The sequence below is a fragment of the Apteryx rowi genome, unplaced genomic scaffold (assembly GCF_003343035.1).
Source record: "Apteryx rowi isolate R43461 unplaced genomic scaffold, aptRow1 scaffold_20, whole genome shotgun sequence".
Classification (NCBI taxonomy): domain Eukaryota; kingdom Metazoa; phylum Chordata; class Aves; order Apterygiformes; family Apterygidae; genus Apteryx; species Apteryx rowi.
In genome coordinates, this window is record NW_020448308.1 from 2531023 (window position 1) to 2549227 (window position 18205).

At 47.8% G+C, this 18205-nt stretch overlaps 1 protein-coding gene across 1 annotated transcript in view; it reads left to right on the top strand.

Moving 5' to 3' along the window:
• Positions 1 to 18205, top strand: part of CLIP2 (CAP-Gly domain containing linker protein 2) — an 88339-nt gene that overhangs the window by 33102 nt on the left and 37032 nt on the right. The window contains exon 3 of the mRNA XM_026063734.1: positions 8647 to 9185. Coding sequence (XP_025919519.1) covers positions 8647 to 9185 — 539 coding nt within the window. The remainder of the gene's footprint in view (positions 1 to 8646; positions 9186 to 18205) is intronic.

The window sequence follows — 18205 nt, forward strand, 5'->3', positions numbered from 1 at the left end:
CCATTGTTTGTCTTTTCATGGTTTGTTTCTTTTTAAAATTACACTGAATCAGCTAGCCTGATGTTATCTAGTCTGGCGTAGCTCAGTAGGAACCCTGGGTCCTCCATCCCTCCCATCTCCAGCAGGCACCAGGAGCGCACGTCTCGCCCATTGCAGGGCAGATTTCATACCAGTCGGCCTCTTGAATGAGACCTTTAAAAGAAAGTCTTTGTTCAATACGGCTGTCCGAGGTTCAGCGCCCTTCCCAGCTGCCCTGGAGAAGACAAATATCTGTCTGAATGGGCATCTCCTCGCATTCAGCGGCAAAGCCACTTTACAGCAGTTCTTGTTCACTTTCACTTGCCTTTCCTCTTTCTTACTGTCCTCTCTTCCTTTCTTCTTCATCTCAAGTTGCTTTCTAGTTAGTCTTCCTCTCCCCAAAGTAGCCTTTTTTGCTTGTGATGTTCAAGTGGTAGCCAGTTGTAATACACACACCACGGGGTTTATTCCAGGGAACGGAAGGGACAATGCGTTTCCAGGATGCCAGATGCAGAGTTCACCCTGTGCCAGTCAATTAGGTTTATGTCCCATAAGATAAGCGATTACAGTCCCGAGTTTTCAGCTTTCAGCTTGGAGAGCTTTCAGTTGTTGTTTCCAAGTCGGCCATAAATCTCTCTGGCTGCTTCCCCTGTAATGCACCGCCAGGCATTCAGCTCTCGCCTGCAAGGCACTGCTCTCCCTAGCAGGCACCTATTCCCTCTCTCCTCCCGCCTTATCCTGCAGCTTGAAAGGGCCGTGATAAATCTCACAGAAAACAGCTGCTTCGTTGCTGTGCTCGATAATTTGAGTTGCGATGGCAGAATGGGCTGGGTTTCGCATGATTGCCAGCAACGTCATTTTTATGTAACCCAAGCTGCTCCGAGAAGCTTCAGTTCCTGCATGGGAATCTGGAAATAGGTGCACAGAGGCCTTCTGGTAGCCAAGCACTGTGAAGACAGCCGACATCCCACCCTTCTCCCACGGGAGACGCCGTCGCCCTGGGTGGCTGCTGTTGACACTGCCAAATGGAGCTGTGTCTCCACCTGTGCAGACAGCGGCTCCTGGAAATACAGCGGGCTGCATCTCCTTGTATCTTGCCTGGTAGACCAACTACTGGAGCCACAGGGATTAAGGCTTGAGTTTTCATTTCGGCTGATGCTCTGTACTGTCCTTTACTCCACCTCCTGAATGGGAAACTCTAGTAGGCTCTAGTCTCACCCTCAGGTATTGAATTTCTGTAGCACTGGGGGTAGAGGTGAAGCAGTACTGCAGACCCAGAGAGACTTGCAGTGACTGTAATGCAAGAGCAATGGGTAAACACAAAGGAGCCAGAAGCTCACGGGTGCTTGGTTGTAGAGACGGTGCACTAATGTTCGCCACCTCCAGCTCGTGGTGGGAGATGGTGGTCTTTTGAATGGGAAAGTTTGTCACCCATCACATCCGTGTCCTGAGTGCAGCTGCGGTTTGAACAGAGGCAGTGCCTGATGTCCCAGCTGAGAGCAGATCCCCTCGCCCTCTCTTGAGCATCGAACCAAGCAGAGAGGGGAGCGCTCGGAGAGCTCCAGTGGCTCTTAAGCTCTTACGTAATCCTTGCTGCGGTAAAAACCTACATTGCTCCTTTTAGCTGGCGCCGCTGCGGCCAGCGTCAGGGTTTTCCACCTGATAAATTCTGCCCAATTGCCCTTGAGGGCCCCTGGTCATGGGACTGTCCTGAAGCCCTGCCCAGGCTGGGAGGGAGCAGAACTGGTACAAGTGTTTTGACTAGCTACTCTCGTCGCAGGACTGCGCATCCCCGGGCACTCGCTAGCCCCAGGGCACAGTGCCCCTCACCATTTAGTGACACTTGGAGCATGGGCCAGTGGGAGGAGGGGGGAATGTTTTGAGTCTTGTGATGATGATGTTTCTGCCCGGCTGGTACAGCTTTTCTCGCCGGCTAGTTTTTTTTGTAGCGGATAAGAAGCTTATTGACAGCCGCTGAAAGGGAATGCAGCCTGGGACTGGACAGGCGACTGCGTGCGGTGTGTCCGGCTGTTTCACGGTGTAGCTGGATTCGAGAGTCTCCTCGCAGCTGCCTGTCTGGGGGGAGGCTGCGCCCGGAGGCTCCGAGCAGTCACCGCTTGCTCACCGTGGTCAGCCGAGGGCTCTCCAGACGCTGCCTGCTCCGGCCTCCCAGCATCGCCGAGAGGCGGCTGTTACGTTTCCTGTTTTGTGGCCGAGGCCGTTGAGGAATACAGAAATACTGAAAAACGCGGAGGGCTGCAGTCCCCTGGGGTTAGGGGCTGAATAAATCCCAGGGAACAGGCTCCTTGCTCTGCCAACGTGGAGAACAGGACCTGCCACTCCAGATGCCTGCTGCTAGCCAAGTTGTACTTGGTGGGTCCCGTGACAGCGACATGGTGACACCTCAAACAGGAGCTTTCTGAATCTGGTTTCCTGGGCTAGGTGGGTGGGCTGTCACCAAGTGAAGACATGGCACCTATCAGATAGCCATGGAACATGATACACATCCTTAATCAGGCTAAATTGACGTTTTATTAGGTACAGACCTATTCACTTACCCTGTGGCTTAAAAAAAGTCTGAAAATTAAAATAGAGAAGGAGAAAGGCCTTTCCTAGGGGCGTTGTAAAGCTCTTCTGTAAATATCAGGCGTTTTCTCACTTCTCCCTCCCTTCCTGGCATAAGACGCTATTCTGGTATCTCTCTCTTTCTCTTTTTTTAATCTAATGTGCTTACATTTTATCAATTAACTGGCTGTCTCCTGATTCCCATGGCAACACAACAGGTTGTTGAATTTCTGATTCTTTGGGCAGTCGGGGTGCCTGGCATGTCTCTCAGGAGCAATAAGATTACAAAAGGGTTCTGCAGGATGTAGGAAATGCATGGGCAACGCTCGCTGTACGCTGCTTCTCATGCTAAACTCTTTTCCTCTCCCGCCTGCCCTTCAAAAAAGAAAAAAAAGTCCTTCCCCCTTTGTTTCAATCGCCCAGCGCTAAGAAATGTGCAGCTGTGCCTGCCCTGAAGTGCTGTGGGACGGCAAAATACATGGAGCGAGCAGATGCGTGGTTCCATTGGATGTGGACTTAGATATTTATATTTTTATAAAAATATAAACATTTATGGTACTTAGATATAACGCAAGGCTGAGTTTGTCCCATGAGGGATCCTGCAGCGAAGGTTATTCTTGCTGGTGTTGTGGAGGGTTTGCTCTGCTCCTCCTGCTTCAACCTTCGGAGCTTGTTCGAGGGGGGTTTCTTGCTCCTTTGCCACAGCAGAGCTGTCTCTTCAGCCCTTCCTCCAGCAGGAGTCTCCAGGAGCTGGAAGAGTGTCCCCTTTGTGCAGAAGCCCTCGCAATTCCAGGGGTTTCCGACACGTGGCTCTCATTGACACGGTAACAAGAGCCATGTGAACAGGCTGAAGCTTCAGTTAAAGTCTTCAGCCTCTTCAGCTCTTGGCTCAGAGGAGTCTGTTAGGATCTAGACGTGTCGGTGCCTGGAGCAGTGTGGGGGACCCCGTCCATGTGGGCACCTAAAACTGACAGGAGGAGTTTGCAAAAAGGGCCCTAAGTGCCAGGTCTGCCGTGGGCGTTAGTAGTGTCATGCGTGGCCCTACGAAAGCTAAAGGGAAAGTAGAGATTTGGAGTTGGATAAGACATGTATTTAGCGGATGCCGCATGAGACATGGATTTATAGATTGTTGTTCAGTCCCGAAAGTGCCGTGACCTACAGGAAGACCATTTAAACCGAAAAGAATGAGCCGGCTAACGAACACAATGGGGCTGTGAGGTCGGGAAGCCCGAGGGGAGGAGAGCCCACTCGCTGCCCGTGGTGCCTTGGAGCCTGATCCCGGAGAAGGAGGGAGGGAGGAGGAGTTGTCCTCACAGTCCTGTTTGGCAAGTGAGGTTTGTGCTGGACAGAAGAGAGGGAGGCAGCGAGCCCCTGAGCAAAGGAGGAGAGTTTTTTCCCGTCGCCAGCTTCCAGGTGAGCTGCTGAGGATAAGTGTCCAATAATGACATTCAGAGTCCACTTGGCACCCTCACCGGCATTGCCAGGTGACTACCAAGGGTAAGGTTGGAGTTGAATATAATCCATCTGGATTTTGTTGGGTTTGTTTCTCTCGTGTGACTTTATTCTCAACTTTATACCTTGCTTTGCTGTTATTAAGTTTTTCTTGGATCATCTCTGTGTTTAATTGGGGAATCTGACAAGAACAAGAAACTTTTTCTTCCCAGAAGCAATAAATCCAAGTGAAGCAGACATAGACCAGATGTTTAGGTGCTGCAGGCTGGAGAGAGCTCAGGAATACTGAGCATTTGGGTGGGTTTCTCTAAGCTGAAGGAGCTGCTTGGAGAGCAGGTATCTGCAGGTGACAGGTCTTGGAGAGCAGTGCCCTTCAGACAGCAGAAGTTAGCACTAGTTCCTGCTGTCAGCTAGTTTCTGCTTTGGGCTATTCTAAGGTACTTCTGGACTTGAAGAAAAGTTACTCATCACTACCTTTTGCCTGCTGAAAGGCTGATTAAGAGATGCTGGACTGAGAGGATCATGGGTTAATCTACTTGGGCTGTTCTGGATATTGCCTGGCCATCTAGTTAATGGCTGGGTCCATCAATCCTGAAGCCAGGAAGAATGGATCTAGTTTGACCATTGCAACTCCCAGCATCTTCTCTGAAAATGTAGTGGCAGCCTCTTGGCTACATTGTAGGAAATTTAGTTGTCGTCCCCCCCCAAACCTCAGGCTGCTGCTGACTTTTCCAGTCTTTGCCATCCGGGGCTGCAGGGAGGACGGGCAGTCTCCCAGAAGCATGACCATTTGGTAACTCATCTGAGACTTGTTTAAAAATTGGTGGCTTAGTAATTATTTTATATGGTGGGTAAAACACCAAGTTCCAATAGCATGGTCATAACGAAAAAGGTGAGCCCTATGCCAGTTCCTCATTTAAATCCCATCTTTTTGAATCCTTCGCCTCATGCTAAGGAATAATGATGTTTCTGAATGCATTGCTCTGTTTGGGAGTCTGTCCTCTGCCAGTGTTTCCTAATTATTACTGCGTTTAGGTTTCGGCAATTAGATCGTCTCTGTGAGAGGTTGTAATTACTGCAGTTCGGCAGTCGTGTTTGTCAGGCAGGCACCTAAAATCTTAGTGGGACTTAATATATTCTGCTCATTTTTGTCTTTTTGGGGGGCACTAGGTTGTTGTATCAGGAGCCCAGTGAACTGTTTCTGCCCGCACCTCCCCATCCAAGTCAGCTTTTGAAGGTGTCTGCTCTTGTAGTGAAGTGCGGGGAGTCTAGAGATGGTTTGAGTCTTGCTGTGTCGTTTGCTCAGCCATGGGCCAGCTCTTCTGCCTTTCTTGGCTTCAGCTCCAGTGCTGAAGCGCTTGGTTATCCCAGCTATGTCGCAGAGATGTTTGTGAGCACTAATGTAACCTGCGTCTCGATCGTTAATCAACAGCCCTAATAGAAAATCCCATGGGCTGAAACTTGGGCACCAGTACCTAGGACTACAAAAATAGCTTTGGTATTTTGTGAATGCGGCTTCCCCAGAGTGTCGGTGCTTCCTGCCCACTGTTCAGCAGAGCCGAAATCTGCTCTTCTGCTCGGCACGTTGCATGTGGCTGTCGTAAGCACGTCAGCTGCAGGAGATGTGGGCGCTATGGCACTCTGCCGAGCGCGAAACCAGAAAATAAGTTGTGTTCCTAATTTAATTTATTCTCATACTCCTATCAAAGGAGGAAGCGTATTCACAGTGTAGACACTGATGGTGATGAGCCCCTGCGGTCATCTCAGGTTATTAAACTGAAAAGATTCTTTTTAAAATGTAACTTGCTGGTAGCTAATCTGGCCACTTTGCTTTCTTGTGTTTGCAGGCACAGAAATGAAAGTGGTGGCCTTGCTCCCTGCTTATGGCTATCATTTGCTTTATGGCTCACATGAGTGGGGATAAAATCCTTCCCCCCGCCTCCTTTATATTTAGTCTTCTGTAACAATCAAAAGCCCTAAATATCCTTATGATCTTTGTTTTTTCAGTTTTTAATGTAATACTGGTTCTTAGATTTAATGCCATCCCCTCTAATGGAGCTCCTTTGACGCACCCTTACAAGATCAAGAGGAACACAAGCTTGCAAGTGGGGCATTTGTGCTCCCTGCCTACCTCCCACCCCCCAAGAATGAAAAAAAAATTAATGAAGAACATGTGAAGCTGAGGAAGATGTCAGAGCTGGGCTCAAAGGGCAGCAGGAAGGCAGAGCAGTGACTGCAGCAGCGCATCCCTTTCTCCTGGGGGGTGGCTGAGATCCATCAGGAGCACTACTGCCTCAGTTGCAGCAACCTTTTCAGCTGGGAATGCCGTTTCCGTTACTGCCTTTGCTCTCCTTATCATGGGATGGGCCTCCTGAACGTGCTCCACTTGAGGTGCTGTGCATGCCCCTTGGCACTGCCTGCTGTCCTTTTCAGAGCTGAATTTCCTGGGAAAGGGCTGCGGTCTGGATGGGTTTTACAGTACTTGTTCTTGCTAAGTAGTATCGCTGAGGCTGAAATTAGAGGGATATCACAGTATAGTTAAGCTTGACTAATTTTCCATGTAAAGAGTTGTTCCAGCTCTATCCCACCAAGTCTGGTAAGCAGCTTGAAAGTGATTCTGGTCTTACAAATTCCCCCTATGAATATGCCTTAACTGCTTCTGTCTTCTACTTCTGATCAGGTTCAGACTAGCCAGAGGTACTGTCTTCCTGGAGAGACAAAAAACAACTGATGCAATTGCTCCATAGTGACTTATCAGGAGTGTTGACTCTGTAGTCTAATGATAACCAAAACATCAATACTAACGTCCCCTAATGCAGCTGTTTTAGCAGAAACTAAGTTCTTCGTAATAGCACAAGTGCTCTTTTCTTTCCCCTTTCCCCTTGCCTGTAGCAAGTATCTCGGTGTGAGGGCTCTTTTGTTCTTTGGGCTTTCCAGGAGCTGAACTTGATTTGTCAGGCCTGTTACTTGTGGAAGAGCTAGGGAAGTGGTGCAGGCTGAGCAATAGTGATGGCCGAGGCTGAACAAGTTTCACAGTTCACTTCAGATGAGCATTCAAGTCTGACCTGTCTGTGCAGCTGCTTGGACTTTCTCTATCAGCGTTGACCAGCAGCAAATGAAATGTTCTTCCTGGGTGTGCTGTTGGCTTCTCCCTAGGACTTTCCCTCAGCTCCTGCCATTAGCATCTCCTGCCCAGGGATCAAAGGGGGGCAAACAAGGCTGGAAATGGGAGTTACCTTGCCTTGGCTCCCTGTTCCTGACACTGAGAGTGCTGGTTGATCCTCTCTGAACACATGAGCACTGTGAAGGGTATGGGATTTGGGGTGCTTTCTTGCCTTTGCAGACATTTAAAGTGACCTGCCTTATGACATGGGGTCAGTCACTTAGCAAGGGCTAAATTCATGCCTGGTGCAATGGATATGCTTTCTTTATTCTCACAAGAAGTTGTTCCTATGTATAGGAACATATATATATTTTTTTTGCTTGTTTGTTTTAGGTCTTTACCTATCCTCCTCCTCCTATAGCCTTAAGCATGTTTTAATAAATCCATATGTTCCTTTTTTTAATTCTCCTTGGACCTAGGCTGAAAGCACAAAGCTTGTGATGGGAGAGTTTGAAATTGGGGTCAGCAAGTATTGCAGTCACTGCTAACTAGTTTGCTCTGGTTGTCTTTGTCGACCTCAGATGCCAGTCTCATAATTCAGGGTCTCCTCGTGTACTGCAGAATTCATGTACTATGATGAACTGATCAAGGTATCCCAGAAAAAGTGACCGAGATAGTGAATTTCTGGCATCATCTGCAGTTCTCCTCCCAGAGCAGCTGGAGGTTCTGCTTGATGGGCTGATACCAGAACAAGAGCGTTCCTTATCACAGGTCTTACTGCGTTCTGCTGCAGTGAATGTCAGCCCTAGAAGGGCTGTGAATTCATACCTGTTTATAGATGCACCATTTATATTGAAAATAACCCAGGTGTCTGCTTATTGCTGGTTTCTGGTCCTGTAAAGGGTGTATCAGCAGCTGGGCAAACTGAGTAATTTGCAAAGCCAGCTGTGTGGTCCTACAGGAGCTGTTAACACCCTTGGGTGGGACTGTTAATGCTTGGATTAACTGCCTGCATCAAGACACGTGGGGTTCCTATAGTACCAGGTGTTAAAACATCAGTGCCCCCTCATTTTTGATGAAAGATTGACTTTGGCAACTTTCTTCAAAGACGACATTTGTTGGTCTCCATTTGGACCTTATGCACCTACCACCACTCCTGCCCCTTTGAGTTTATTCATGTTAGTGCTACCATGCAGACTATCCCTCAGTGTTGTGACGGGACCGGGAGTAAGTGGGTGTTATAAAGGAGGATAAAGACATGGGGTTGGTTTTTTGTTGTGTGCGAGACCTGCAGAAACTGGGCGCAGTATGGGAAGCTCAGTGCCGGTTGCTTTCCAGCCACGGAAGACGTGTAAGTAATGGGGTTGCTCAGGTTCTCGCCTTTGCCCAGTGTAAATCTGCAAACCAAGTCATGGTCCCAGATGTTTCCTTTTTAATGCCCTTTCCTAGTACTTTGGCTGCCTTAGGTTTTCTCCTCATACCAAATCCTCTTTTCCCTTGATTCACAGGCTCACCTTTACACAAGCAGGGTACCACCTCCACCACCAGCGCTGAGAAGTCGGGGTCAAAGGTTGCCGAGGTGGGCGATGATTTCCTGGGAGACTTTGTGGTGGGCGAACGTGTCTGGGTAAATGGAGTGAAGCCAGGTGTGATCCAGTATCTTGGGGAGACGCAGTTTGCTCCGGGCCAGTGGGCAGGGGTCGTTCTGGATGACCCGGTGGGTAAGAATGACGGCTCTGTTGGTGGAGTACGTTACTTTGAATGCCAGCCGCTGCAGGGGATTTTTACGCGACCTTCCAAGCTGACGCGGCAACCGGTGGCCGAGGGCTCGGGGAGCGACGCCCACTCCGTGGACTCCCTCACGGCTCAGAACTTGTCACTGCACTCAGGGACGGCCACGCCACCTCTCTCCACTCGCGTCATCCCCCTGCGGGAGAGCGTCTTGAACAGCGCCATGAAGACTGGCAACGAGTCTGGATCTAACCTATCGGACAGTGGGTCTGTGAAAAAAGGGGAGAAGGACTTACGGCTCGGAGATCGCGTGCTGGTGAGTTGATCATGGGGTCCCCCTTGAAAGGCAAGGACAAGAATTTGTCCCCTACCTAAGTGTCCCTGGTCAGGTTAGGGACGAGAAAAAAGGAGATGGTAGCTGATGGTGGGGTGAGGTATGTGACAGAACATGGTCCTCAGAGATGCCTGGACCAAGCAGGCTTTGAACTTCTGCATTTACTGTTGCTGGGGATGCTGTGTCTTGCAGACAGGTCTCTTAAATTAATGCAAGACAGCTTGTTCCAGAGTGCTTTTTGTATTGGACAAGTCCTGAGCAGTAGAGTGGTGTCAGAGAGAGCGCAACTGAAGCCTGAGAGGGAAGTAGCAAAGAGAAAAATCTTTGCTTGTTCTTTTCTAACCCAGCGTACATCTTGATAGTCTGCGATGGCATGTATCAGGGCTTTTCCTAGAACTGCCAAAAAAAATAAAGCCTTGTTGCATGTGGTCATAGGCATCTTGCAGATGTTCGCAAGAATCTCTCATAGCTAATCACTCCCCTTCTCATACTTTCATTTTTATATGTTGGATATGACACTAACTCCTTTCCCATATAGAAAGGAGCTTACGGTCGGTTTTAAAAACCAGCAGAACTTTTTAGATCATTGTACTTACAGATGGATTCTCCAAGTCTGACTGTGGTGGTGTTTTCATCATCTAAAATAGAATACCTGATGGCTTTAAGACAAAATGGCTTAATTGGGCTAAAAATGGCTTAATGGAAGCTTGTCATCAAGTTTGTCACCATTTATGTCCTAGCAAAGGACATAAGTGGAGGTTTAAAAGCGAAATAAAAAAATTAAATCATGGGTGAATTGAGTTTGATTCTACAGTTTCTAAAATACAGTTTAGTTTTTTAGTGTATATGATACACAGTGATATCAAATATTGGGAGGGACCAAGCACTTCACAGATCTTTTGTGACAGTATCCCCTGTAGCGTCACTGGAACTAAAAGATAGAGGTGACTTTACTAGACAGAGATGGCAGGTTGCAAAGCAGCTAGTCTGCACATGTCCTAGGCAATCCTTTAAGTTTTAGCTATATCGCGTTTCCTTTTTGGGCACCTGTTTCCAATACTAATGTCTATAGTAGGAAATATGGATCTGCCATCTGATTAATAATAGGGCTTTGGTAGATCGTGACATATTCTGTATTCTTCTGAGCAGTCCTAGACCGTGCTGGGGTGAGTAGAGGGTTTTTGGTGACCAAAGCAATGACTGAAATATAGACTAAGCCAGTAGCAGTTTTTTGGCCTAAAATATGCCAGTCTCCACCAGAGCAAGATGAACTATTTAGGGTCAAATACTCATCAGTTATATGTAGTCTCCCTTGTGCTGATGAGTTGTCTGTGAGGAGCCATCTAACACAGCAGTTCTGCTAACAGCAGCCTTATAAAACCTCGCGCCAGGGCTCAATGGACATGTTACTCTCTTTAGGTGGCAGAGTGACTGGCTTGGGAACAGGCTTCTCAGCTGATCTGAGTTCGGGAGGAGCGTGTGTGAGGGCATCAGATGCAGTCTCAGATATGCTGCATGGTCTCGGAGAGCGGTTGCTTCTGCTGGTGATAGCAGCAGCCTTGGGGATCGCAGGCTGCAGCACTAGCTAACGGGGTTGAGGTCTTTGCTGCTCTCCACAGTCCCTGGGGAGCTCTGGGCAGCTGGGCCAAGTTAGAGCCGCCCTGGGTGGCCACCGGAGCACCGAGCGGCTGTGACAGGCCACCCGTGCGTCTTCTGAGTCAAAACCGTGCACGGCACAATCTGCTCTAAGGATCGCAAAATATATTGCATCCAAATGTTAGACGTCTCTGGAATTATAAATACACTTTCTGAGCTAGCAAGGCACTTGCAAAGCGCTGTTGGGTTGTCCAATAGTTGTTCTTTTATTTAAATAATTTTAATTAAATCTGATCCTTTTCAGAGAAAGGAAGAGTGAAGATTGCTCCCCCCTGTGCCCACCTGCTAAGACATTTGGTAAATCTAATTTGAATATGTGGGCATGTAGGCCTAGCTGGAGAGGTGAGAAGTGGTTTTCTATTCTCAAGTTTTCTCAGGAAAGCGCATCGCGTTCAACTGCAGTATCGTGGCAGGAACTGCCTGCTGCTCCGGGCTTTCAGTTCCACTTGTGTCTCTTCTTCCCAAATTCATTTCTCCGGAGTCTGCCTCTTCCCTCCCCATCCTTGCCATCAGCAAAGCAGCCACTGTCCCTGCTGGTCCCTGGAAAGTGGTAGACGGGGAAAGGTGGCAGTGATGCTTTCTGTCTACAAACACGCTGATGGTTCAAAGTTAGTATGTTAAAGCAACCACACATGAAAAAAATGAACCTTGGGAATTCTGGCCTCCTTTGGACTGTTTGCTCCCCTTTTCTGCTTTATCTGTTGCAAGTGGCTGGCGGAAAGGCCTGAAGCGAGGACTTTCAACTTCAGCACCAGCAATCATATAAGGTAAACTGCAAAACGTAAAGCTCTACAGTAATCTTGGCTCTGTTCTCTGTGAACCAGCCAGGCAATGGGTAACTTTTTCCAAATCTTGCTTAATTGTTTAATCTCTTTTGTCCTGACCATAAGCTCACTGAGGCGGTATCTGCCCATTTAATACCGCGCTTAGCTCAGTGGGGCCCTGTGCAGATGGAGACCTCAGCATGCTAACCACCTGTATTGCATCTAACTCAAATTGTTAGCGTCTCTCCCCTTGGTTTCTGGTGGTTTTGAAGAGTGGTTTTAAATGAAGCTGCTTTCTTAAAACCCCTCCCTTCCTGCCTGCCAATATATTTCCCCCTCCTGAGGCTGTGAAATAATTTGTGCTGTGATTTGTTGCTGTATTAGGATGGTTCCAAACGAGCAAGTCTGCAATGACTTGGCGTTCCCTGGCTCTAGTAGGTGCGTGCGGCGTGGAGGAACATGCTGAACTGTTTGCAGGCAGTAGCAGAGGTCCAGAAATGAACAGCTAATGATAACAACAAGAAACCATTTGCCATTATGGTGCAGTAATATGTGCTTGGCTTGGCAGATGGTGGGTTTTTCTTCTTTCTTTTTTCTTTTTTTTAGTAATGGAGACATCAGCTAGTCATGTTTGATATTTGAATGCATAAACAATAATTGTGGGTTAGCCTGAATTGCCTCAGATTCCCTGAGTAAATCCTTCTTGTCTTCTACGGATTGGTACGACTTCAGTTGTCTTTGTGACTCTTACTCCACGCTTTCCAGAAAGATTCTTTTTATTTGAGAATGTCTTTTAAGCAGACGGGATCCACCAAAGGCTTTTTAAGTGAGGGAGGACATGCATTTTCAGTAATTGCTCTGTCGACAGAGCACGAGGTTGTGGGGGGCCCTTCTGGGCCTGTTGGACAGACACCCGGCTGCTGTAGACGTTAGTGCTCTGCGTTGTGGTTGTTTTCCTGCTAGTGGTTTTCTTTAACTTCATTAAAGTCCATTATAGCTTGAAGACTTTTTTGCTTTTCAGTGACTTTGTTCAGAGACCCATTCTGACTCTGCAGCGGTTGCTAAAAGTGACTTAATGGCGCTTTCCGTTAGAAGAATGAGATAATATTTGCCTTTGGCACTTTCTAACTTGGACTTTTTCCCAGAGATGCAAAAACTGCATTAAAGAGATTTAAAATAAATAAAATAACTTGTAGAAATCATTTCTTGAAGTCTGGCAAATGAAAGTGGAACAATTAACCTTTGCTTTATTAAGAATGGAGCTTCCCAAAGTATGATCTGTGCGGTATGCAGACGCGGGTGATCGTCACTAGAGCACGGCTTTTAAGGTGGGGCTGGCTTGTCTTTCTCCAGCTCAGGGAAAGAAAGGATGGAAACAGAGATGGAACAGCTGAACATTTTCTGTTTGGAAAGAAAATCTCTGCTATGTTGTTTTTCCCCTAAGAAAAAGTATTTTATGTGCCTCCAGTGGGGAATGGGGAAGGACGTGCTGTCAGCAGCTGAGCTCCTTCCACCCTAGACGTGGTTACTTTCTTAAGCAGGGTGGGGAGGAGGTGAGTGTTGCCTATATGCCAATCTGGCTAAATAAAGAAATCCTCCTCACAGAAGTATCGTGCCCTTTAGCCATCCTTCCGCTTCCTAACCGGGAGTGCTCTTTTCAGTAATGAAACCTAGTAATAAACAAGACTAATAGCTGGGTTGTCTTAGTTGCTGATTGAATATGTTACTGCAGGGTGATGCTCCAGATAGTCTTCAGGTGGATTCTAGGTTTGTGGTTTTTGCGAAAAACCGGTAGGTGGCAAAATCGAGAATCAGTGCTTAAATAGCAGAAAAAGCACTGACACTGAGCTTAGGCTGGAGTGGTGCCTTGGCTGAATGACAGGCGAGGACTGGCCCAGCAGGCTGGTTATGCCTGGTGGAAATGTGCTCCAGGTTTACCCCTGTGCGAGCAACTTTAATCATTTTCTCCTCTGTACGCTGCAAAGTGTTTCTGCTTGTGGTGTATTGCAACCTCTGCCTTCTGGCAAATTACAGAAAATTCTCATGAATAAACTAATCACATTCTTTTCTTTAAGTCCCCCCGCTACCCCCCCCCCCCCAGCCTTGATCTGCTAGCCTGAAGGTGCAGAGAGCCTTTAACCACCTGGGTGAAAAATAGTTTCCATTAGAAGCTCCCCAGCGAGGAGAACTGCGGTCGGGCAGAGACAGTCACTTGCTCTGCTGCTGTTGGCATGTGTTTAGTTATTTCAGTGTCTGAGACTGAAGTTTTGCTGCTGTGAAGGCATGTGAGGTGTTAGGCAGGAGCAATTTGTGCTCTTTCTTTTCTTAGTAAATGGGCTGAGCTCTCCTAACTTGCTTGTGTCTTACAGGTGCAGAAATGCTCCTGTGTGGGCTTTACAGAAAGGCGATAACAAGATGCCTTTTCTGAGTTGAAACCAGGCTGTAAAGAAAAGAGGTTCATGTTCCTTTAGTTCTACCAAGGTAGTATTTTCAGGGAAGACGTAATTAATATTTCATTGCCTGTTTTCAGCTCAGTCCATAGGGAGAGCAGTGATTGCTGTGTCTTGGCTGGAGAGTGCAGCAGTAGGGCAGAGACCAAGACCTTGCCCAGGAACACAGACCCCCCTTCTCCGTCCCCTCCGCTCTGGCATTCCCCGTGGAAGATCTGGGCAGCGACCGTTGCTCAGTTGCGCTGACGAGTGGGTCTAGTTAGCTTTAACCACAATACGAATGGGAGAGTCCCTTTGTGTGAAAGTGAACTCTGCTTCCGTTCAGGCTGGCTTTTTGCTCTTGGGGACATCTAACCCAAGGGATGGTGATCAAGTCAACTCTGTTTGCTCTCTCCTCTCCTTCCTTCCCAGTAGGAGCCACCTTCCCCACTGCTCCCCTGCTTAGGCAGGGTTCTTCTCTTAGTGCAGAAAATTACGTCTGTGAAATACCTGTAAACACATCTTTGAATGGAAGACTTTATCCAGACTGCAGAAGTCACCTGGAATCTGAATCCTTTCACAGCCAGACTGCCTTAAGTAAGCAGTAGTTACTGCGAACATGATAGTCTGAGGTTGTTGTGGTGCCCCGAGCCATCAGCATGTGGTCTCTGCAGAATGATGGGTCTCCGGTCCAGGCAGAGGACTGTGACAGGCAATGCCAAGGACAGTTTCTAGTTATTTGCAGGATTCAAGAGACAGGAAAACATCTAGGTCTCCTAGTCCGAGCTCTTTCCTCACGGTGTAGGACTGTTGCTCTTGCATGGTGTGAAGTACAGTGGGACTGCTGTTGCCACAGAAGCGAGCGTTCCCCAGGCCGGAGCTAAGAGGAAATGAATAGCCCAAAGCAGCTGCCCTGCCCTGCTGCCACATTAACCCTTTGAGGCTTTGCGGGCATGCACACACCCTCGCAGCCATTCATTTGGGCTGGTGCATTGGCCAATCCTCGTCTTCCACTTGCAGCATCTATCATTAAATAGGAGTTGTAAGCGGCCTGTGGTGGAACGAACTGTGTTATTAACACGGGCGGAGTTTGTCACAGGCAGCCCCAGGAGGGCATGCTGCAATTCTAGGCTTTCCACTTGCACCGCATCCCGAGGGCATTATTTTCTCTCTGGTGCCAGAAAGATGCATGTGCGCAAGTGTCTTGCATCCGCGGTGTTGTCAGACTTGTCCCTGTGCAACACTTGTGGGGATGGGAAGGCCCAAAGCTAGGGGTTTGGGTTAAAAATATATATATATATATATAAAAAATATAAAATATGTGTGTGTGTATGTGTAATTATATAAATATATATACAAAATTCCTATAAATGCATGTAGAAACAACTGTCCTGTAATTCTCAGCTGACTCTTTCCCCCTTACCCTAACAGCCACCTCTGGCATTCGGAGACCACGTAGTGAGTACCTGGTCAGATGAAACTCCTCATGGTCAGATGCCACCTGAAATGAGTTGTGTTTGCAGACAAACCTGACCGCCAGCCAGATCTCCACCTTACCACTAGCTTGTTGGACGCGTCACCTGGCTGTTGACAATGTCAGCCAGGATATGTCTAGAATGGGTGGTGACATGTGCTTCCTCTAGGTATCATTACGCTTACAGATCATTATTTCACATGGTCTGTAATATCTGGACCCAAACTCTCATATTACTGCAAAAAACACCCTCGGTAAATCAAGTCTTGTATGAAAATGTTCTGTCAGCACTGGGAAGAGCTAGATCACGTGCAATATAGAACCACAGGCATCTACCACTCTCCTCTGCAGGTAGAGGTAGGCCCCTTGTCTGGGTAGATGTGTGAAAAAGAGAAATGTCTGTTGTACCAAGAGAAAGGATGGCTGCCTCAGTTTACAGGCTAGAGACCTCCTGCAGCTATGGCTCAAACGGGAGCAAGGAGCACTTTTGCAGTAAAGGTGAGCCCCAATTTCTTGTTAGTGTCATCCAATAATAGAGTAAGCTCATGAACTGCTCGTTAAAAGTAGTTGAAGGTCCTCTTAGCAAAGGAAGTGTCCTGTGTCTGCCCTTCCCCACCTTCCCCTTCCTTTCTCTTCCCACAGGCGAGCAGGTAGGAGTTTCACCAGCTCTGTAAGGACCCAGCTGGAGAGGTGGGAACCCTGCAGAGGAGCTATGTCAGTTATGCTGTACTCGTGCATTTATTGTTCCTACCGCGACCCTCTAATCAGCAGTGCTCAGCCTTACTGGAAATAGTTTGGCAAGCAACTGAGGAAAATAAATCTGGATGAGTAGATTAGAGTTTAAGCAGGCAGCACAGCACTGCTCCTTGCTTTCTGCCTGGGGATGTGCTCAAGCAAGGGTCTACAGCCATTGCCAGCCCTTGAGCTGTGCACAGCATCGCGGGAACAGTCCCCGTTGGCCTGAGCAACGCTTATTCATTTCTGTTCTCCCTGAGCAACGTCGGAGGGTATTTGCAAGCAATGCGTTGCCCACACGCCCTGGGTTGAGGGCAGCGGTTAGGAGGGTTTCTGCTGAGAGCAAGGAACGTCTGTGGGGTGAGCAGGCAGGACGGAAGGGGAGAGGCACGAACGCGGGCTGCAGGGTGTCTGCTGTGCAGCAGCCAGATTGAGACGTGGCCTGGTGCTAATTTGGTAAATTGTTTAAATGATATTTTAGCAGCTCTGATGAAGATGGTGTCTGGAAGGATTAGCATCACTGTCTTTCAGCCCTGGGATACTGGTTTGAATCCAAATTTTTCATTTCAGTGAGAAAGTTGTAATAAAATGTGATGTCAGTGATATTACAGTTAACCTGGAAGAAGTCTGGACATATGTCTGTTCTATGACTATTTTTTCCTTTTGTTTTGTTTTTGACCCGCCAATTAAGATACATGATCCTTAAACTTTTGTCGTGAAGATCAAGCCAAAGACCACATCTTGAAACTGTTAGAGATCTTTGATTGAAGAAAGGCCAGGTTGGGAAGATGGCCTTCACTCAAAGGCATGGAAAGGGCACAGGAGCTCAGGCAGAGAACTTCAGTCTGGAGCTGAACTTCCCAAGAGATGAGAGCCCCACAGCTCGGAGGCTGTTTGACTCCAGCTAGCAAGGCTGCAGCTTGATTTAGTGAGGTGGAGCTTGGCTAACAGGTCAATAGAAATGGTTTTTACCTGAGGCTGAAAAACCTGGAATGTTAATGCTAGTCAAAAAACGCTCCAACGCAAAACAAAAACCCTACACCACTGTGTCAATATTGCTTCCGTTTTTCAACCTTCAAGGGAACTGCTTTTAGTTTCTTTTTTGTTTTTGCAAAAATAACTATAACTTTCATTGAAAATATTAACAATTTTCACTAAGTAAAATCCCATTCTCTTGGAAATGAAAAAAGCTTTGGAAGCTTGGCTGGTTTCTGATTGAATTTATGGCTTCTTAAATGGCCATGGTACACGTGCCGTGTGTCACGGGGGTAGCTGGGCTCCCTGGTGGCCTGGCTGAGCGTGCGCGGTCTTGTGCTCTTGCAGTGAGATGGGTTGCCCTGGCCGACTTGGCTTTGCTGTAGCTCTATACGCTCAGCTAGCCGAAGGTGCGATGGTGGCACTCATTAATGTTTTCTGTCGAGAAAGTCACGGCCTCGGTGCTCAGGGTGGCAGCGATGCTAATGGCAGGCCGTGATGTTCGTGGGACGGATGTCCTCTGCTCTCTGGGACAACGGCAATCGCGTTAGTGAAGCAGGAGCCAGCCTTGCTCAGCCGGCTTTTGCACCCGGATTGTGGCGCGTTTTATAGAAGCTAGACGTGGACAGAAGGGGCGGTGGAGAGGCTCTGAGGTACCGTGACTTATGGTGTGCTGTTGCCACCCCTTCTGGCTTTCACAAACAGCCTTTTATTCTCCTTCCGAGATGATACCTCTGATTTACTGAAGTACCCAATGGAAACAAACGCTTCTGTTTTGGTGAGACTATTTGTTTCATGCACAACCTGCCAGCTGGCTTTTTCCAAAATACATTATTTATTTTAGCAACATTAGCAGATTATCGAGGCTGAATACATCTGCATGTCCAAGTTGGATGAATTTTCAAGGCTCTCCATCCATAAGAGTTCATGTGCCTGCCAGAAGATGGGAAGTTCAACCAGCAGCTCAGG